The sequence below is a fragment of the Gymnodraco acuticeps genome, unplaced genomic scaffold (genome assembly GCF_902827175.1).
Source record: "Gymnodraco acuticeps unplaced genomic scaffold, fGymAcu1.1, whole genome shotgun sequence".
In the NCBI taxonomy this organism is placed as follows: domain Eukaryota; kingdom Metazoa; phylum Chordata; class Actinopteri; order Perciformes; family Bathydraconidae; genus Gymnodraco; species Gymnodraco acuticeps.
In genome coordinates, this window is record NW_022991604.1 from 66057 (window position 1) to 89335 (window position 23279).

Consider the following 23279-nt stretch of genomic DNA (forward strand, 5'->3'; position numbering starts at 1 on the left):
AGGCTTTTTCTTGACATATATTGCGCAATGGGGACTAATTATTAAGGTGTAGATCAGGGGTGGGGAACCTTTTTCCTCTCAAAGGCCATTTCAATTTTTTCAACATCCTCCGAGGGCCGTACAAATCATTGAACTCAACATCTGCTTAAAAATACTAAAATCACCGCCCATTCATTTCGCCTTTCTTTCATGCTCTGCAAAGAAAAAGCAACCTCTTAATCCAGATATCTTACCATGACTCGCGCATGCATACGTGCATGGTTGTGGCATGGCCACCAAAACAGAAAGATATGGACACAAGATGTGTGCAAATGTATTTAGTATCCTATCCATGTGGACATTGTTTAAGTGGGGGGGGGGGGACCTAACCTCCTCTAGGGGGGTCCGGGGGGGCATCCTCTCCCAGGAAGATTTTTTTTTTTTTAAATGTTGAAGTTAAAAGCATCAATCTGGTGCACTTTGAGAGCAACATTAAGAGATCTATGGATACATCTCTCAACATCCATATGAAACAGAACTGTAAGCAGATTTTATTTTTCTTTAAAAAAAAACTGTATTCTTGTTTATTAATAACAACTTTTTTTTACAGTCATATAGTATTTTATACCTGTTTACTTCATTCTCTTATTTTTTTATAACTATAATGATCATATAAAGATGTGCCTTTACCTCACTGGTTGTAGAAAAAGCTTCTTATACTCGTTAGCATAGCTAGCTAACCAGATGCTAATAACAACAAAGTTATTGACTGTATGATCAGTATGACAGATGAACAGATCGCCACTGGGCTTTCAACTAAAGACACAGCCACGCAAAAACTGCGGCATGTGTACGGCTCTTTATGGGCAGCGCCACATTCTATCTATATGGCGCTGCTTATGGGTAGGCTACTGCCAGAGCCATATAATAGAAGAGTTACGACAACGGAAGTCCAAAAACGGTTATCGTCACGTGGTTCATGTAGAAGAGGATTGTTCCCCGGAAGTTCATGGCGGGCAATGTGAATGCATTGATAACAGGAGATAGAACTACGATTTTTGGTAATTATTAGTGAATAAAGGTTTTGATTTGCAATATTTATACAACAAATCGATATGTGTATGTATTTACATCAATATGTTTAAAAAATAGAATTTGCTAATATTAAGTGATAATATTAGGATTAGTGTGAACAACTAGTTTACATGTTAGGCTAACAGTGCCTTGGTTAAAGAGCCTGTTGCTGTTTATTTATAGCATTGAATTCTTTAAAACCAATATTATCTTCTTAAACTCATATGGTAGTCAGGAGCATCACTTTCTAATGTGTATTGATATATTTAGAGGGAGGGGATCTAAAGTAATGCTTTAAAATTCAGATTAGATTAATTGCTACAATTTTCTTAAATTCATGGTAGTTTCAGTAATCCCATGGTAATTGAGGACACAAGTTATCTAAATGACTAATGTCATCTTTATGGCTTTCAGAAAGGACAGGAGACCGACAGGTGACTATCAAAGGACTAGCAGCAGCAGCATGATGAGGATGATGTTAAATGTGTTGTTTTAGGAACATCCATTGCAAATACATGGAATTCAATAAACATTGAATAGCATATCATGCAGTTTGTCTGTGCCTTTTCCTCCGTGTTGTCCTGGTTTGCTGGGCTGCCTCCTAGTCGCCACCATGGTTTGCTGTGCTGCCTGGGGATGCTCAAATCGCTCCGAGAAAGGAGTACGAATGTACGGCTTCCCCACTGACACAGAGCGGAGGAAAAAATGTCTGGCTCAAGTCAGCAGGAGCAATTTCACAACCAACTGCAAAAACATATGTGATGTAATTATATACAAACACTGCATTTGCACTTTTTCACAAAACGAAAACCACACCATTGGGAAAGCTTAATGTTTTGTTTAATACAAAAAACAGGGAAAGGCTTGAAAAACACAGAGTTGAGACTCAGGGTGCAGGGTCTCAGTGCAGCTATTCAGGCTCCATTGAATCCCCCTCTGGTTCTTGTGCTGAAAGAGGGAGTAACAGACAGGAGAAAGGGTTATACACACCTATATAGCACACCTATTGGATGGGAAATTGCCTTGGGGAGATAAGGTGTTTACTTATATAAAACACTAGTATTAAACTTACCTTGTGTTTTCACTCTCACGTAAGTCCCTCTCCCTTTGCCATCAATCCAAAATCATCTGAGCTGCAACATTATACAGACAGGTAATAATCAACATAATCACAAGGACACAATATGGCTCTGCTAAAAACACTCACTCTTACACGCACCAAAGTTATATTTATCTAATATTTAACTGCCTCCACCCCCGCATACAATCCCGTTTAGAAGCCCCTCTTCTCTAATTCAACAACGTTGGACCAAATAGACATTAAGAGAACGGAATTTACAATTAAAAGGCTGTTCAACGTGTGTTGCTAACTTGCTTCGGTATCCTAGCTTAATCTGTTATCTGTAAACGTTCCCTAAATCTACTAATTAAGGGATAATCCACTGACATCCTTTAATACACATGTTAATTTGAATCAGATGTACTGATAATATCCGCAATATAAATCTTTAAACTTCTTCTTACCTTTAAAAGTCCGTCACGAACGGTCTATTATGCTGCAACTCCACAGCTCTGCTAGCCTTGGCGCTAACTTCCGGGGAACGATTGAGAGGCTCCACGATCCGCCATTGCTGTAAAAAAGTGGTCCATTGGAGTGAACGGAGATGTCGTAACTCTTCTATTATATGGCTCTGGGTACTGCCATTTTTGGAAGTGGCGGAGTAGCGTTCTGGTGCTCTCCGTCAGAACTGCACCCCTGTCAGACGAGACATATACCACGTGATGACACGTTAGGCTCGTGTTGTGTTCAAGGACCCTGACCTTGGCCAGGAAAAACAGGCACTCCCTTGTTTAATTTTTTTGCGGTCTAGATTTCTTAAATGTTTCTTTTTTGCGTGTGTTTATAAATGACCTCAAGGGCCGTACCAAACGGTCTCGCGGGCCGAATACGGCCCGGGGGCCGGAGGTTCCCCACCCCTGGTGTAGGTTAACAATTTGCAACAATATTTTTTACTCATCGCTTTTACATAACATATTTATTTTCTCTTACCTTCTTTGCAAATAACCTGGTATTTTCTGTTATTCATTACCTAAGTCACATGTGTCAAACTCAAGGCCCGGGGGCCAAATCAGGCCCGTGGTAGAGAGAGGCGTAGCCATTACTGACAGCCTACTACCAGGTAAATACACACATCTACTTGTATAAAACTGACCTTTGTACAATTAATACTTCATAAAATACTGCAGATCCTTTATCTTACCTCTTTCTAATCTACACACATACAAGTATTTAACTGAAGTTACATAACAGTGTTGTTGATACAGAGTTGGAGTGTATTCACACGTCACATACTTCAGTGGGTAATGTTTTCAAGAAACATTGAACAGTAAAAAAGAAAATAATCTGAACTCTTTCTTTGCCATTATATAAAAATAGTGTTGCTACAAAAGTAAAAATTAGGCTTACTAATAAGACAACTCAGATCTGAAGCTACACAGGAATCTGCTGCCAAAGTGCAATAAAAAAGACAAAATTAATATAATCAAACCCTTTTTTGTTGCATTTTAGTAGATTATAAAAATAAATGCCTTTTAAAATAGGATGCAAGCAACACTAGTTTCTTAACCTGAATTGATAATAGACTATAATCAATTTAAGTTTGCATTCTTATACCATTTTGTACAATAATTATAATGAATAAGTTCAAACAAACTCAAACTTACAGCTGATTAATAACGGTATCTAACTTGAGTTTTTATTATATCAAAAACCTGTTGAAATGCTACTGTTATTTTTACTGTCCCCCAAAAGCGCGTCGGCAGCCTCCAGGAATGCTTCTTTCACAACTTCGCCGTCTTTGAAAGACTTCATGTGTTTCCAGGGCCGCCCCTCCCTACAGGCCAATCACGCAGGCTGCATGGGGCCCTGCCCAGAGGGCCTCAGCTGCTGTGCGCAGTTCTCCGCTCAGTTCTCCGCGCACCCCCGGCTGACACGCGAGAGTGAGAGGTGACAAGGGGAGCACGTCTGTAACCCGACACCGTTGCAATGAATCGACATCTGACCAATCACGGCTTTGATACGACCACTAGTGCAGGTGAAGAGATGTCGGTGAAAAGACAGTTTCAGTCCGGCGCAAGCTAGAGGGAAAAAAAAAAAAACTTTAAGAAACTAGAGCATCACTCGAAGGTGGGTTATTGTATGAGTCAGATGTACAACTTGCGAATGTTGTATAAGTCAAATTGCCAATTGCCATATTAAAACATCAGCTGCAATTCACGACATGAAGAAGGCAGTCTCTGCATAGCATATAGGCTAATGGAGATGCAGTTATTTCCAGCATTCTTTATTTACCATTCATTCAAGTATGTGATGCCTTTTATCTGCTAATGTACAGGAGGAAGAGTGATACACTGTCTGTCTAGTTGGCTTACATAACAGTTAAAGTTTGCAGCCTAAAAAACATGGAGCATTTTCCCCCCTTATATTCATTTTTATGTCAATTTGCACATTTCATGGTGATGCTCAGCCTCTCCCCTTAACTCCTAACAGTCATCGTCATGGTGACGCTCAGCCTCTCCCCTTAACTCCTAACAGTCATCATCATGTCAACCACAACACAGAGAAATACTGATAGAAATGTGTGTGTAGTTGTTGATACATTGCTGACAGAGGGAACTACATTTGAATACAGATTTAAGAAATATCAGTTTTTGAGCATGTCATAAGCATGTTTTGTCTTGACTATACAACTATATTATAATAAAATAATATAGTATTTATATTATTGAATTGATTATGATTATTATTATTATTATTATTAGTAGAAGTTGTTTATTTGCATTAATTATATTTTAATCTTTTTGAGGCTAGTATTTGGCAGGAAATGCAGACGTATTCACCTGTAAACGCATACTGAACGACATACATGCACAACCATTTACCTCACTGCATAAAAAAGTGTTGACAATAATAATAAACAGAAATTATATTTGCAAAGTAGCCTACTTTGTTTCCAAAAAAAATGTGTTTCACTCCTGTCGGTTGGGGGGCGGGGCCTCATCTCACAATGTCGCTTAGGGCCCCAAGATGGCCAGGGGCGGCCCTGTGTGTTTCGCAAGAACGTGACTGACACGATAAGATGCTATGGTAGCAGCCTTGCTCTTGTTGTTGGGCGGGGTGAAAATGGACTGCTGTGCATTTAGCTGTCCTTTCAGGCCCCTCCCCTTTTGGAGCGTAGGGCAGAATTAGGAGGGAATTCCGTCTCGTAGCGTTTGTGCACTGTTTTGAAATGCCGCTCCTAAATTACCCTTCTTCGATAAAGCTACGCTCGCATTGCAGATGAGTGTGTGTGCGGACTGTCACTCCTGTTGACACGGACAATGTTAGCGAACTAGTCCACCGACACATGGGGTCACGCAGGCCAATCACAAAGCTTTGATGCGTTCAAGTGCATTATTCTGGCACAGGAAGATTATGTTATAGAACATAATCGATAAAACAGAATATTGTTGTTCTATTTTTAGACACATCTCGCGATCGACTGGGAGGGGACCCCTCCTCTACATCATAGTCTATCGTTTCTGGCAGGTAAATTATTTGATGGTATAAGAAGCTGTTAATGCAGGGGTTCCCAAACTTTTCAGCCCGCGACCCCCAGAATAACAGTGCTCGTGACTGGCGACCCCTGTCAACTGGGGGGGGGGGGTAGTGAATCTCGCGGGAATATCTCCGCAAGCGAGTTAAAATGTCACTTTCGATTGCATGATATAGCCCAGCGCAACACCTTCGTCACACGTTGCAACTTGTTTGTACCATTTTCAGGCGATTTGTAATCCGTTCTAGAAAACTTTGTTTTTAGGATTTCAAGAAGCGTAAAGAACAAACAATCGATGTATTTTATGAACAATTATCCAAGCTGGAAGTAGATTTAGATGTTTTAGGAGTGAGAGATTATTATCTACACTGTAAAAAAAGATCGTAATTTTACAGGAAATAACTGTAAATTTGTATAGTAATTATCATGTTTTTTTAAATAACTTGCAAAATCCTGTAAAATGACAGATATTAACTATAAATTAACAACCCAAAACATTATTTGAAGTATTTTGACAATAACAACAAATAACGTTTATTTCGTCTTTTTTTTACTGTAAATTTACTATATAATATTTACAGTATTTTTGCACTTTCAGAAAATACATGCAGATGTACGTAAAATAAAATGTTTTTATCTGTAATTAAATATGTAACTCGTAATATAAAAGTGTATTACTATTATAAGACTTTAAGATGTTCTTTGTAATTTTAAGGTAAACATAAAACTGTAAGAAAAGCGTAAAATAAAAAAAACGTAAAATGTAAGTAAAACATTTTTACATAAATCATTTTCTCAATATTCGATTGAATCCAACAAAAACACAAAATATCCAATGTTGAAACAAAAGTAAATAAATATGTTTTCATGAAATTCCTAACTTACTATATTGTAAACATCTACAGTTGACAATATCATTAAAAAAAAAAATCATAGAAAGTGGAGAAATCTCTGCAGGGAGGACCAAGGTTTAAAACACACACTGTTATTTACTCAACAATAAGTCACAGTTATCCTTGTTTTATTTATGTGTTCTGTTGCTGTGTTTTTTTTCCATTGGTCAATTTACAGTAATAAACCTTAGTTTTACAGTATAATGTATGGTTTTCGGATTCTGGCCGACAGCCAGAGCTACGGCACTTGAAATAGAATTCAGCCAAAACACGGCAGACAAGTCAGGCATGTTTGGAATGAGTCCACAACACTCCTGATTGGTTAATATAAACATCATCGAAGAAACCTGCCAATGAGAACTGTCCGCGCCTGTCGTTCACATTTGAAACATCCAAGTCAGTTTGAGCGGGTCTCCTCCTGCTGGAGCTACAGCTATCTGTGTGTCTGTTACAGGAGTTTATGGATTCATATCGGGATCGTTTTACATCTACACGTTAAATATGAGCATCGGGACGTCAACAAAGAACAGAAGACTTGAGATCTGGTGAGTCCTGCAACTGTAATGGAGTTAAACATGTATTTAGATAATCCTTACTTAGTTTGTGAATGTTTTATTTTTTATTTACGGTTACGTTTCTTCTTCTAGTTAGCTGAGTTTCTTCCCGTTAAGTTGGTATGCATAATTAATAGGTTGTTAAATGTTAAGAATCCCTGAGATGCTGTTTCTTGCAAGATGTTGCGCCCGGGAAACCCGGCTTAACATGCGGCTGCTAACGTTAGTTTACAGTTTATTGCAGTGCCGCCCCCCTCCCACCCTCTCGTCTCCAACACGGGAGAATTACACATAAACATGCAGTGGGGTATCACAGTGTTGTCGCCAAGTTTAATGTAAAGTTTCACAGCTTTCTTACAGCGGAATCTAGTTTGTTAATGTTCAGTAGCCAACAGCTAGCATAGCATAAACAGCTAACCGCTAACGTTCGGCTAATTTGCTAGTTAGCTCTGCTCTATATATTACACGCTAACATGACTAGCTAATGTCACACTGTGAACTAAAATACTTTTTGTATTACTACATCATACATGCTTGGTCCAAATCACTGCTAAAATTAATTATTTTTGAAAATGTATAGTAAAGAAACACTCAGCCATGCATGAAATATCATAGCAAAAGAATACGGGTAATGTTTGACCCATGTTGTGCCTTAGAAGTGTAGTGATAGAAACATGATTTTTATTCAAAAAGTAAGAAAGGGACAAATACAAATTTAGAATTGGTGTTGATCCAAAACATGTTAATTGAGGAATACCTGGGATCCTGAATGGTTAAAGTAATTTATTGCAAAGATATTTACAATTAAAACTAATTCGGGTCACTTTTGACACATGTTGGTTGTATGTTGTGTAACAAAGGGTTAACGTGACATCTGTGATGTTCACTCTTTTGACAGAGCACCAGTGGACAGCGAAGACTATGGAAGAGAAGATGTGATGGTTTTGTGTGGAAAGCTGCTAACGCCAGCCTGTGTCCCTCTCATCAGTCTCTCCAGGCAGCACCCAGCTATTCTTGCAGATGACAATACTTTGATATGTGAGTAATAACTAACTTGTGTCTAACATAATATTGAATGTGGTTTAGTAAAGTATTTAAAAATACCCCACATTGTACATGTACAGGACAATCAGACCTTGTTCAACAAAGATCATCAGACAATTGTTTTGTCTTTAAGGTACAGCCGCAGCAGAGAGTCTTGAGTTTGAAGAAAACACTAACATTTTATTTAGTGTTGTTTAATCAATCAATATTTACTGGTCTTGAATTTCCTCACTGTATTACAAAATGCTCGAATCTTATTGTACAGGAACATTATGCAGATTTCATCACCTGAAGATAAAAATATAGATTCAGCGATATGTACCATTTTAAGGAAATAGACTGTTAACGGTATTTACTAAAGCTCCGCAGCTGTAGCTAGGCGCTGCTAATGAAAACTCAAGTGCTCAATTTGTTGGTTTTTATTTTTTATTAAGAATTGACCAAGCATATCTTCCTCTTCGAAATCCCAGTTGTACTTCGCTAACACGCAGTGCCTGGGAGGGTGCGTTTGATTGTTCCCACAATAGTGCGTGCTTGTGCTTCAAAGGTCCATCATACAAGATGTAGGGGATCTATTGGCAGCTGCTGATAATAACATCCATCATTATGGTTTACTAATAGTTATCACTTCACTTCCTCCTCCAGCATCTGGACACAGCAGGAACCTACGCCAGGATCCTGTTTGTGGACTTCAGCTCTGCCTTCAACACAACACTCTGGCTGGAGGCTGCGCTCCATCAGGACCAACACCTCTCTCCCTCAGGACCAGAACCTCTCTCCATCAGGACCAGAACCTCTCTCCATCAGGACCAACACCTCTCTCCATTAGGACCAGAACCTCTCTCCATCAGGACCAGAACCTCTCTCCATCAGGACCAAAACCTCTCTCCATCAGGACCAAAACCTCTCTCCATCAGGACCAACACCTCTCTCCATCAGGACCAGAACCTCTCTCCATCAGGACCAACACCTCTCTCCATCAGGACCAACACCTCTCTCCATTAGGACCAGAACCTCTCTCCATCAGGACCAGAACCTCTCTCCATCAGGACCAAAACCTCTCTCCATCAGGACCAAAACCTCTCTCCATCAGGACCAACACCTCTCTCCATCAGGACCAGAACCTCTCTCCATCAGGACCAGAACCTCTCGCCACCTCAACAAGGCCCCCCCCCCCACTGACACTTTACCTCAGCCACAACGCAGACTCTATGCATTACATAATGGAGATCACAGGATGGTAAATAATGCAATGTTTAAATATTGCTTACTGCACATATTTTATATTCTATAATTTATTGCATTCTATTTCGATGTAAGTTACTGCTTTATTTTATTTCTATCTTACTATATTTTTATTACAGTGTTCTTAATATAGTTCGCTATCTGTGTACTTTTTAATTTGTTTTATTTGTATGTCGTGTGTCCAGGTGTCGTGGTGCACGACACCTAGTCAAATTCCTCGTACGTGTGAACCTACCTGGCAATAAACCCGTTTCTGATTCTGATCGGTTTGTCCTCTAGGTTGCACTGCCACGTCTACAGTAGCGCAGAATGGACAAAGGAAACATGATTGGGCCTCAAGTTTTTTGCAGCCAATATTCATTATCCTACAGGGGCGGCTAGTGGAGTACTTCGTGACCACAAAGTGTGAACGTTGTGATCAGCTGTTTTAGCGCAGTTCTCCAGTGAAGGGGGGGGGGGGGAGTCTCCCTCCGCAGCCGGTTGGCGTAGTTTGGGCACAATTCCGTTGTACAGACCGACGTTAACAGCAGCCCTGTACGTCGGGACTTCCTGCAACAACACCACGCCGTTATCAAAGATGTTCTATTGAGAAGACGATCACTACGTGACAAAAGTTTTCAAAACCGTGGCTACTGAAATCAATCTTACTAACTGCTGTCTGTGCAATTTACTCCGCGAGTTGGCAGACTTTATTTTGCTTCCTTTAACATCATTTTTCATGGTGGGGCTAAGCCATTTCTTGGTATGGGTGTAGCCTACCCCAGCCATACCCTGGCGCTGCCACTGGTGGCACGTATGGGGCGGGCCATTCTGCACATGCGTTAAATGCGTTAAATATTTTAACGCAATTAATTAAAAAAATTAATTACCGCCGTTAACGCGATAATTTTGACAGCACTCATTTTAAGTTTTCAGAGTAATTGTTTCCTACAGAACATTTTGTGATGTCATTTTGTTGAACCTGTTTGATTGGAAAATGTTAGAAAAAAGCTGTAAGATAACAGTATTCTAACTTTAGGTTCTGTATTTATTTTAGTGTTTGATCATACAAATCTAATAAAAAAAATGTAAACTGTTTTTCTCATCAGAACTTTATTTAAGGTATTTTAATGTAACATTTTAAGACAATGGATTTTGAAAAGAGAGGAAAGTTTCCTCTAAAATCTTTAAGGACAATTTCTGTATACTAATTGCTTTTGCACTTTATTTCAGTTAATGTATTTTTACTTTAATTTAATGTTTTTTGTTTGGCAGCCGCTGCTGCCAGTCATTTGACCGTTTTTTTACAGGTTTTTTGCCCGTAGATGTTTTAGTGCTGTACTTTTATTTAAGGTTATTGACTGTAAAAAGAGAGTATAAATCTGTAAAATTACAGTGTTTTCCTGTAAAATCTTTAAGGACAATTCCCGTAAATTAATGGCTTATTCACTTTATTTCAGTTAATGTATTTTTACTTTAATTTAAGGGTTTTTGTTTGGCAGCCGCTGCTGCCAGTACTTTGACCGTTTTTTTACGAGTTTTTTTTTTACAGTGTAGTAGGGGAGAAGGGGGTAAATTGAGCCAGTGGGTAAATTGAACCACCCCTGTAACCAGGCAACGCCTTATAGTTGTAATCAAGTGACTAGAAATTATGCAAGCTCCTCCCATTTCTCTAATATTTTCACTGCCCTTGATCAAATATTAATTATCATTGCCATTGATAGGAGACATCCTGAACTATAGGTTTGTGTTTTCATTTTTACTATGTCATTTCTCCTTGCTTAGAGATCAGCATAACTATCAAATGGCGCAACTTACCCCACTCTCCCCTATATGCATCCAATCCATGCATCATTTTTTTTTAAAACTTAAAATAAAATGTGTTTTGTAGGCAGACCATGCAGGCCAGCCCGATGGTCACCAAGGTTCATGTTTTAATAGCATTTTTACAAAAAAAGCCCAGGTGAGCCCAACATGTGAAACAATGGCTTAAGTGTACAGTACACAGGCTGTGCTTTTAGCTCCTCCTACAACACACACGGTTGTCAGATACAATCAGAGCCTACTGTTAGCACTTCATTGTTTATTTGAATATATTGTGGCGATACCAACGAGGGTTAGAAAACTGTTTAAGGTACAACAAATGTTGGCATTTTAGCTCTGGATATTACTTACTTGGGGTAAAAGAAAAAACATGAAGTGGCCTTTCCAGTAGTGACCCCAATTTGCTTTCAATTAGATGAATTGATCACATTTTCTGAAAATATAAAAAAAAGTTTTCACAAGAAAGATGTTTTGATGTTTTTATTTCAGTGTCTTTCAAAGATGAATAAATTAAATACTTTCAAATTGTTACTTCTGATCACAGAGCGGTATATTAACCATTATAAAAATAAACAATATGCATTAGGGCTTGTAGGTATACATTTTCAATAAAAGGAAAGAGCAAGCAGGGTAGGATTTTCAAAAACTTTATTAATCTCATGGTTAATGTCAGTTAACATCAGCGTGGCTCAGTGCGTCCTCATGTCTGAGTAAAGTCTGAATACTTTGCATGAACTGAAAACTGTACTTCAGTTTTGATTATGCATGCGTCTGTAATATATTTTGACAGTAGCGCAGTTGGTTAGTCGTCACCACAGTGGTAGAGTGAGTTCAGCCTCAGTACATCCAGATCACTGAGGTGTGACCTTTGACCTATCTGCACCCCGCTACTCTTCGACAACACCGTCGGACTGCCATCTTGACTGAAGTAATACCTGAAACAAAAGATCATTTACTAAATAGTTGTGTAGGATTATCACATACAGTTCTTCCCAAGTTAGAATTCATTCATCCTGTATTGGCATTATTATTCGTTTTTCTTTTTAAATGTGATGCAGGGGAAGAAATACACGAGGATGGGTTCAGACTTACGCTCCGTAGTGCATGATGGAGTTGAGGTCATACGGCAGGTTCTGAGTGTCTCCTTGTTTCACCTCGAAGTTGCTTCGTTTCCCTTTTTAAAAATCAGGAATTATTCATTACACCTTGATTTCTGCAGAACATGGAGTTGGTTTGTTCTAATCATCCTAAGCTACAGCACCATTTTATGTTTTATTTCTGTGCCTTTAAGGATTTGTATCATCTAAAATAAAACATTAAAACCTTAAAATTTACTTCTACATCGAATTGCCCCAAAAATACATATGCAGTTTAAAATATGCGAAATGGAAAAACTATTCATTGTGTTTTCTTAATACAGGATAATGTCTCCCAGCCAGGTGTTCACCTGGCATGATGTTGCTCCACTCCACAGAGATGTACTGGTCGCGGTCCCTGCGGTTGTGTTCGTGGTGCAGACCCAGAGCATGGATGATCTCATGGCAAACATTACCCACAGAGCACGAGGGGGCGGAGTACAGCCTCTGGGCTCCTCCTACACATCCAACGTAGGACGAACAGCTGCAGAGACAAGAAAAGGCATTTACTCTCCTACTTCTGGTAACATAAAGCCATGCAGAAAGAAACTTTTTAAACCAAATGTATCCACGTGTTGCTGCAGTATAGAGAGGCGAAGTGCCTCCCTTTCCGGGGGACCTCCATGGGACCTTATTTCTGAGAGTTATTTGCACAATTTTCACCCCAAGGAAATCTATCTTCCCAGTTATCATTGGAACTATACCCACTGGAGAAACTCCCTGAAATAAATAAAAAAAAATATCCTTCAGTCGAGGCTATTTATACGAGAGCAACACTTGTATTTTAACTTCTAATACTTAAAAAACAAAAGAGTTTGGCTTCATTTGCTGCCTTTTGTGAAAAGAAAAATATATATTTAAGGTGTTCACAAGTGTTATATTACTACTAGATAGTTATGAGTGTAGACACAAATCAAAATACCTCTAGACAAGAGAGAAATAATAATAGTTTTGGGTTGAATAGTAACATCTCTCACCCTTTGCCATTGCGGAACTCGATGTAGTTCAGCTCTGTGGTGTGAGGCGTGAAGCGAATGCAGGTGACGTCTGAGATCATCTTGAAGGCAGCGTGGATGTCAAACGCTCGATCAGCTGTTGGAGTGAAAACATAACAGTTGCTAATCACTTGTTGCTAATGAGTCAAACATTAGAGCGGGTTAATAAAGAATCCACCCACTGAGTTCCGGACTGATGGTGTACGGCATGACGGCGTCCAACCACAGGTTCTGCACGGCATTCCTGTCCTCCTGAAAACATAAACAGCAACAACGGTTTGGTTTTATCACCACACTTTCAACACTTCCATGGATTTATAAATCTGGTTATTCATCATCTTAATTGACCAGTTTTGAGCCCAATTTCCATCAACAATTGCAGAATTTTGCAGACTTAATTTTACAACTTAAAAGGTGGGGTTGTGGGTAAAGTCTTTAGTCTTATACATCCATGGGTAAAGTACGCTGCCGAAAAAAATCTGCCTCTTCCTTCAGACTTCCTCACAGAGCCCTTCCTCCAACACACACATGACCAATGAGGGCACGAGATGAGTTTGTGCACAGATGGAAGGCTGACAGGCAGGTATGCCATCCAGTTACTTTAGCCGGGCCGGCTCAGATGATTGGTCGTAATTTTTACAGCGCCACGGCTTCCACTGATGACATTAGCATTGAATGTATTCATTGCTATCGGGATGTTAAGATCATTCCATGGAATATAACAAGTGTTTCTGAAGTGAATTACCTACCCCACCTTTAAGGTCTTCCTGACTTAAAAAAAGCATTATTATTATTATTTGTAATAATTCTAAGAAGTAGTCGGGAGGGGAGTAGTGGTGGCAAAGGTAGAATTGGTAGGCTATTAGTTTAAATATTTGTAGTTTAATGCATTAGTTGTATTCATTTCCCCTTCAATGCTTTCCCTTAGTGTGCCGGCTCGCCCCTTGGTGCTCAGGAGTCTTTATTCTTTGTTTTGCAATAATAAAAACAGTTGGCCAGGAATGTCATTGCATCCTAAAGAAATGTGGGAAATAAAAGTTGTCCTTCTTACCGGGATCAAAATGTCTCCCTCATGGACAAACACGTCATCTTCAAGCCCTACGACGTGATAAAACGAGTCACTGTACATTGCATCTATGAAATACTAGATTTGTTTTACACATGTATTCAAAGTTTACCTTCTAGAGTTTCTGAACTGGATCGCTGTGGCTCTAGCATTGAAACCAACACACCTAGAGAAATCTGAGGGTTAAATCTAATCATTTTAAAACACGACATTCAATATCTGATAAACGCACCTGTTGCAGGATGAGTCATATTCTGGGTGCCATTTAAGGGAATGACACTACCTGTACATTAAATATTAAGTGAAACATAGTTTAAAACAAATACAGATAGAAACAGAATGTTCAGTTTCTATACAATTACAGTTTAACTTGCTTTTGCACATCTGACATCTTAGAAACATTGTCTACAAAAACAAGGAATTCCTCGTTAATCATTTCTATATTTGATCAAATGCTTTAAAAAAACAATAATCAATTGAACACCAACCTGTTGCATGACTGGTATCCTCCTGTGTTGCATTTATAGGGACACCACCAACGACTGCATGAAAAGAAAGAGTGAATAATCATTATTAGGCACAATTTGTACTTTTGAATGCTTACATTCTCACCTGAAAGCATGCAGATGAAGACCAGAAGCCACATAGTGCAACACAGTTTCAACATACTAACAAACTAGCGTCCTGACTGTCTCCTCAGCAGCTGTGATCACTTCACTGATTATAGGCTCTATATATAAGCATTCAGCCTGACCTGTAGAGGGCGCTGCAGTGGTTTAAAGGGGCTAACACAGTATGATATCTATTCATAATGTATTGGTGTTATTTTTAGGCTTTTTCTTGACATATATTGCGCAATGGGCTAATTATTAGGGTGTAGGTCAACAATTTGCAACAATATTTTTGACTCATCGCTTTTACGTAACATATTTATTTTCTCTTACCTTCTTTGCAAAGAACCTGGTATTTTCTGTTATTCATTACCTAAGTCACATGTGTCAAACTCGAGGCCCGGGGGCCAAATCAGGCCCTTGGTGGATTTCATTTCGGCCCGCAGGATAATTTCTAATTACTATTAGATCTGGCCCGCCGGTATATTGCACGCACACCTTCACTCCATCATGAGGGTCTCCTCAGCTCAGAGCCTGAGCCCAAACATTGATGACCTTGCACCCAAGATGAGATGCCAAGTATCTGAACTAGCATCAGAGCAGCACACTGAGTTCAATGGATGTTTCCTTCTGCACTTTTTTCTCTCACGACAACAGGGCATGTTTGGTTTTCTCTTTGAGGGAAATAGTTTTTTTGAAACTGTTGTTGGCCTGTGGAAAAATGTCATAAGAAAAGCTGCAGATAGAGATATTGAGACATTTAACATTTACGCTAGAATATGTAAAGCAGGATCTACATCAGGGGTGCCCAACCTTTTTTGAACCGAGAGCTATTTTTAAAGTTGCCAGTCTGCCGAGATCTACCAGTCCAAATAGAGAGGCGTAGCCATTACTGACAGCCTACTACCAGGTAAATACACACTTCTACTTGTATAAAACTGACCTTTGTACGATTAATACTTCATAAAATAATGCAGATCCTTTATCTTACCTCTTTCTAATCTACACACATACAAGTATTTAACTGAAGTTACACAACAGTGTTGTTGATACAGAGTTTATTCACACGTCACATACTACAGTGGGTAATGTTTTCAAGAAACCTTGAACAGTGCTGCCACATATGACACAGGACAAAAAGAAAATACTCTGAACCCTTTCTTTGCCATTATATAAAAATAGTGTTGCTACAAAAGTATAAATTAGGCTTACTAATAAGACAACTCAGATCTGAAGCTACACAGGAATCTGCTGCCAAAGTGCAATAAAAAAGACAAAATTAATATAATCAAACCCTTTTTTGTTGCATTTTAGTAGATTATAAAAATAAATGCCTTTTAAAATAGGCCCTGCCCTGTTGTCACAAGGAAAAAAAGGGCAGAAGAAAACATCCATTCAGCTCAGTGTGCTGCTCTGTGATGCTAGTTCAAGCAGATACTTGGCATCTCATCTTGGGTGCAAGTTCATCAATGTTTGGGCTCAGGCTCTGAGCTGAGGAGACCCTCAGGATGGAGTGAAGGTATGCGTGCAATATACCGGCGGGCCAGATCTAATAGTAATTAGAAATTATCCTGCGGGCCGAAATTAAATCCACCACGGGCCTGATTTGGCCCCCGGGCCTTGAGTTTGACACATGTGACTTAGGTAATGAATAACAGAAAATACCAGGTTCTTTGCAAAGAAGGTAAGAGAAAATAAATATGTTATGTAAAAAGCGATGAGTAAAAAATATTGTTGCAAATTGTTAACCTACACCAGGGGTGGGGAACCTCCGGCCTCCGGGCCGTATTCGGCCCGCGAGACCATTTGGTACGGCCCTTGAGGTCATTTATAAACACACGCAAAAAAGAAACATTTAAGAAATCTAGACCGCAAAAAAAACCTTTCTGAAGAACCAGCACCTTACCGTGGTAGAGAGGTTTTTGTGCCCTGATGAACCTGGGGGCTGTGTTGTCTGGAACTTTGTGTTCCTGGTAGGGTCTCCCATGGCAAATTGGTCTCAGGCAAGGGGCCAGACTAAGATTGGTTCAAAAGACCTCATGAAAGACGACACAAGAAGTGAGGATACCCGGCCCGGAGGAAGCCCGGGGTCCCCTTCTGGAGCCAGGCACAGAAGGAGGACTCGTCGGCGAGCGTCTGGTGACCGGGCTTGCCACGGAGCCCGGCCGGGCCCAGCCCGAAAAGGCAACGTGGGCAACACCTCCGCTTCTCCGTCCCGCGGGCCCACCACCTACGGGAAACATCGATGGGGTCGGGTGCGCTGCCAGAAGGGTGGCAGTAAAAGCGGAGGGTCTCGACGGACCAGACCCGGGCGACAGAAGCTGGCTTTGGGGACGTGGAACGTCACCTCTCTGGGGGGGAAGGAGCCGGAGCTTGTGCGGGAGGTGGAGCGTTACCAGTTGGATCTGGTTGGGCTCACCTCTACGCACAGCGTCGGCTCTGGAACCTTACTTCTGGATAGGGGTTGGACTCTATTCTTCTCTGGAGTTGCTCAAGGTGTGAGGCGCCGGAGGGGTGTGGGGATACTCACAAGTCCCCGGTTAGGTGCTTCGTTGTTGGAGTTTACCCCAGTGGACGAGAGGGTCGCCTCCCTACGCCTGCGGGTTATGGGGGGGAAAACTCTGACTGTTGTGTGTGCTTATGCACCCAACAGCAGTTCAGAGTATACGGCCTTCTTGGAGACCCTGGAAAGAGTCCTGTATGGGGCTCCTGAAGGGGACTCTTTAATCTTGCTGGGAGACTTCAACGCACATGTGGGCAATGATGGAGACACTTGGAGGGGCGTGATTGGGAGGAACGGCCCCCCTGATCTGAACCGGAGTGGTGGTTTGTTACTGGACTTCTGTGCTAGTCATGGATTGGCCATAACAAACACCATGTTCGAACATAAGGATGCTCATAAGTGTACGTGGTACCAGAGCACCCTAGGCAGAAGGTCCATGATCGATTTCGTTATCGTATCATCGGACCTGAGGCCGTATGTTTTGGACACTCGGGTAAAGAGAGGGGCGGAGTTGTCAACTGATCACCATCTGGTGGTGAGTTGGGTCGAGTGGCGGGGGAAGCCTCTGGATAGACCTGGTAAGCCCAAACGTGTAGTTCGGGTGAACTGGGAACGTCTGGAGGAGGCCCAAGTTCAGGAGGCCTTCAACTCACACCTCCGGTGGAGCTTTTCGGGCATTCCTGTGGAGGTTGGGGACATTGAACCAGAGTGGTCGGTGTTCAAAGCCTCTATTGCCGAAGCCGCGGCGGGGAGCTGTGGTCTCAAGGTCCTAGGTGCCTCAAGGGGCGGTAACCCTTGAACCTCCTGGTGGACACCGGTGGTCAGGGAAGCCGTCCGACTGAAGAAGGAGGCCTTCAGGGATTTGTTATCCCGGGGGACTCCCGAGGCAGTTGCAAGGTACCGACAGGCCCGAAAGGCAGCAGCCTCATCCGTGGCCGAGGCAAAGCAGCGGATGTGGGAGAAGTTCGGAGAAGACATGGAGAAGGACTTTCGGGCGGCACCAAAGTTGTTCTGGAAAACTGTCCGACACCTCAGGAGGGGGAAGCAGGGAACCATCCAAGCTGTGTACAGTAAGGATGGGACGTTGTTGACCTCAACTGATGGAGTGTTAGGGCGTTGGAAGGAACACTTTGAGGAACTCCTGAACCCGACAACTCCGCCCTCTATGTTAGAGGCAGAGCTGGAGTATGACGGGGGATCAACACCAATCTCCCGGGGGGAGGTCACTGAGGTCGTCAAACAACTCCACAGTGGCAAAGCCCCGGGGGTGGATGAGATCCGCCCGGAAATGCTGAAGGCTCTGGGTGTTGAGGGACTGTCATGGTTGACACGTCTCATCAACGTTGCGTGGAAGTCGGAAACGGTACCGAAGGAGTGGCAGACCGGGGTGGTGGTTCCCCTTTTTAAAAAGGGGGATCAGAGGGTGTGTGCCAATTACAGAGGCATCACACTACTCAGCCTCCCCGGGAAAGTTTACTCTAAGGTACTCGAAAGGAGGGTCAGGCCGATTGTTGAACCTCAGATTGAGGAGGAACAATGCGGATTCCGTCTTGGTCGTGGAACGACGGATCAGCTTTTTACTCTCGCAAGGATCCTGGAGGGGGCCTGGGAGTACGCTTATCCGGTCTACATGTGTTTTGTAGACTTGGAGAAGGCGTATGACCGAGTTCCCAGGGAGTTACTGTGGGAGGTGCTGCGGGAGTATGGGGTGAGGGGGTCTCTACTCAGGGCCATCCAATCTCTGTACTCCCAAAGCGAGAGCTGTGTCCGGGTCCTCGGCAGTAAGTCGGGCCCATTTCCGGTGAGGGTTGGCCTCCGCCAGGGCTGCGCTTTGTCACCAATCCTGTTTGTAATATACATGGATCGGATTTCGAGGCGTAGTCATGGGGGAGGGGGTCTGCAGTTCGGTGGACTAAGGATTGCACCACTGCTTTTTGCAGATGATGTGGTTCTAATGGCTTCATCGGTCTGCGACCTTCAGCACTCACTGGATCGGTTCGCAACCGAGTGTGAAGCGGCTGGGATGAGGATCAGCACCTCCAAATCTGAGGCCATGGTTCTCAGCAGGAAACCGATGGACTGTCCACTTCAAGTAGGGAATGAGTCCTTACCCCAAGTGAAGGAGTTCAAGTATCTCGGGGTCTTGTTCTCGAGTGAGGGAACAATGGAGCGTGAGATGGGCCGGAGAATCGGAGCAGCGGGAGCGGTACTGCAGTCGCTTTACCGCACCGTTGTGACGAAAAGGGAGCTGAGCCAGAAGGCAAAGCTCTCTGTCTACCGGGCCATTTTCGTTCCTACCCTCACCTATGGTCATGAAGGATGGGTCATGACCGAAAGAACGAGATCGCGGATACAAGCGGCCGAGATGGGTTTTCTCCGCAGGGTGGCTGGTGTCTCCCTTAGGGATAAGGTGAGAATTTCGGTCATCAGGGAGGGACTCGGAGTTGAGCCGCTCCTCCTTCGCGTCGAAAGGAGCTAGTTGAGGTGGTTCGGGCACCTAGTTAGGATGCCACCTGGGCGCCTCCCTAGGGAGGTGTTCCAGGCACGTCCAGCTGGGAAGAGACCAAGGGGTAGACCTAGGACCAGGTGGAGGGATTATATCTCTTTGCTGGCCTGGGAGCGCCTTGGGATCCCCCAGTCAGAGCTGGTTGATGTCGCCAGGGAAAATAAAGTTTGGGGCTCTCTGCTGGAACTGCTACCCCCGCGACCCGACCACGGATAAGCGGGAGAAGATGGATGGATGGATGGATGGACCGCAAAAAAATTAAACAAGGGAGTGCCTGTTTTTCCTGGCCAAGGTCAGGGTCCTTGAACACAACACGAGCCTAACGTGTCATCACGTGGTATATGTCTCGTCTGACAGGGGTGCAGTTCTGACGGAGAGCACCAGAACGCTACTCCGCCACTTCCAAAAATGGCAGTACCCAGAGCCATATAATAGAAGAGTTACGACATCTCCGTTCACTCCAATGGACCACTTTTTTACAGCAATGGCGGATCGTGGAGCCTCTCAATCGTTCCCCGGAAGTTAGCGCCAAGGCTAGCAGAGCTGTGGAGTTGCAGCATAATAGACCGTTCGTGACGGACTTTTAAAGGTAAGAAGAAGTTTAAAGATGTATATTGCGGATATTATCAGTACATCTGATTCAAATTAACATGTGTATTAAAGGATGTCAGTGGATTATCCCTAAATTAGTAGATTTAGGGAACGTTTACAGATAACAGATTAAGCTAGGATACCGAAGCAAGTTAGCAACACACGTTGAACAGCCTTTTAATTGTAAATTCCGTTCTCTTAATGTCTATTTGGTCCAACGTTGTTGAATTAGAGAAGAGGGGCTTCTAAACGGGATTGTATGCGGGGGTGGAGGGAGTTAAATATTAGATAAATATAACTTTGGTGCGTGTAAGAGTGAGTGTTTTTAGCAGAGCCATATTGTGTCTTTGTGATTATGTTGATTATTACCTGTCTGTATAATGTTGCAGCTCAGCTGATTTTGGATTGATGGCAAAGGGAGAGGGACTTACGTGAGAGTGAAAACACAAGGTAAGTTTAATACTAGTGTTTTATATAAGTAAATACCATATCTCCCCAAGGCAATTTCCCATCCAATAGGTGTGCTATATAGGTGTGTATAACCCTTTCTCCTGTCTGTTACTCCCTCTTTCAGCACAAGAACCAGAGGGGGATTCAATGGAGGCTGAATAGCTGCACTGAGACCCTGCACCCTGAGTCTCAACTCTGTGTTTTTCAAGCCTTTCCCTGTTTTTTGTATTAAACAAAACATTAAGCTTTCCCAATGGTGTGGTTTTCGTTTTGTGAAAAAGTGCAAATGCAGTGTTTGTATATAATTACATCACATATGTTTTTGCTGTTGGTTGTGAAATTGCTCCTGCTGACTTGAGCCAGACATTTTTTCCTCCGCTCTGTGTCAGTGGGGAAGCCGTACATTCGTACTCCTTTCTCGGAGCGATTTGAGCATCCCAGGCAGCACAGCAAACCATGGTGGCGACTAGGAGGCAGCACAGCAAACCAGGACAACACGGAGGAAAAGGCACAGACAAACTGCATGATATGCTATTCAATGTTTATTGAATTCCATGTATTTGCAATGGATGTTCCTAAAACAACACATTTAACATCATCATCATGCTGCTGCTGCTAGTCCTTTGATAGTCACATGTCGGTCTCCTGTCCTTTCTGAAAGCCATAAAGATGACATTAGTCATTTAGATAACTTGTGTCCTCAATTACCATGGGATTACTGAAACTACCATGAATTTAAGAAAATGGTAGACATTAATCTAATCTGAATTTTAAAGCATTACTTTAGATCCCCTCCCTCTAAATATATCAATAAACATTAGAAAGTGATGCTCCTGACTACCATACGAGTTTAAGAAGATAATATTGGTTTTAAAGAATTCAATGCTATAAATAAACAGCAACAGGCTCTTTAACCAAGGCACTGTCAGCCTAACATGTAAACTAGTTGTTCACACTAATCCTAATATTATCACTTAATATTAGCAAATTCTATTTTTTTAAACATATTGATGTAAATACATACACATATCGATTTGTTGTATAAATATTGCAAATCAAAACCTTTATTCACTAATAATTACCAAAAATAGTTCTATCTCCTGTTATCAATGCATTCACATTGCCCGCCATGAACTTCCGGGGAACGATCCTCTTCTACATGAACCACGTGACGATAACCGTTTTTGGACTTCCGTTGTCGTAACTCTTCTATTATATGGCTCTGGCAGTAGCCTACCCATAAGCAGCGCCATATAGATAGAATGTGGCGCTGCCCATAAAGAGCCGTACACATGCCGCAGTTTTTGCGTGGCTGTGTCTTTAGTTGAAAGCCCAGTGGCGATCTGTTCATCTGTCATACTGATCATACAGTCAATAACTTTGTTGTTATTAGCATCTGGTTAGCTAGCTATGCTAACGAATATAAGAAGCTTTTTCTACAACCAGTGAGGTAAAGGCACATCTTTATATGATCATTATAGTTATAAAAAAATAAGAGAATGAAGTAAACAGGTATAAAATACTATATGACTGTAAAAAAAAGTTGTTATTAATAAACAAGAATACAGTTTTTTTTTAAAGAAAAATAAAATCTGCTTACAGTTCTGTTTCATATGGATGTTGAGAGATGTATCCATAGATCTCTTAATGTTGCTCTCAAAGTGCACCAGATTGATGCTTTTAACTTCAACATTTAAAAAAAAAAATCTTCCTGGGAGAGGATGCCCCCCGGACCCCCCTAGAGGAGGTTAGGTCCCCCCCCCCCTTAAATAATGTCCACATGGATAGGATACTAAATACATTTGCACACATCTTGTGTCCATATCTTTCTGTTTTTGCTACAACCATGCACATGCATGCATACGCGAGTCATGGTAAGATATCTGGATTAAGAGGTTGCTTTTTCTTTGCAGAGCATGAAAGAAAGGCGAAATGAATGGGAGGTGATTTTAGTATTTTTAAGCAGATGTTGAGTTCAATGATTTGTACGGCCCTCGGAGGATGTTGAAAAAATTGAAATGGCCCCTTGAGAGGAAAAAGGTTCCCCACCCCTGATCTACACCCTAATAATTAGTCCCCATTGCGCAATATATGTCAAGAAAAAGCCTAAAAATAACATCAATACATTATGAATAGATATCATACTGTGTTAGCCCCTTTAAACCACTGCAGCGCCCTCTACAGGTCAGGCTGAATGCTTATATATAGAGCCTATAATCAGTGAAGTGATCACA

At 41.8% G+C, this 23279-nt stretch overlaps 1 protein-coding gene across 1 annotated transcript; it reads right to left on the reverse strand.

Moving 5' to 3' along the window:
- Positions 1-11818: 11818 nt before the first annotated feature.
- LOC117533993 (zinc metalloproteinase nas-14-like) lies at positions 11819-15097 on the reverse strand. Its single transcript, XM_034198027.1, has 10 exons — positions 14997-15097; positions 14873-14926; positions 14617-14667; positions 14497-14550; positions 14370-14416; positions 13501-13570; positions 13301-13415; positions 12635-12807; positions 12280-12361; positions 11819-12122 (listed from the first exon to the last, which is right to left on the reverse strand). Exons 1-10 carry the CDS (start codon positions 15049-15051, stop codon positions 11990-11992), a joined length of 834 nt encoding a protein of 277 aa, XP_034053918.1. The 5' UTR covers positions 15052-15097; the 3' UTR covers positions 11819-11989.
- Positions 15098-23279: the final 8182 nt, after the last annotated feature.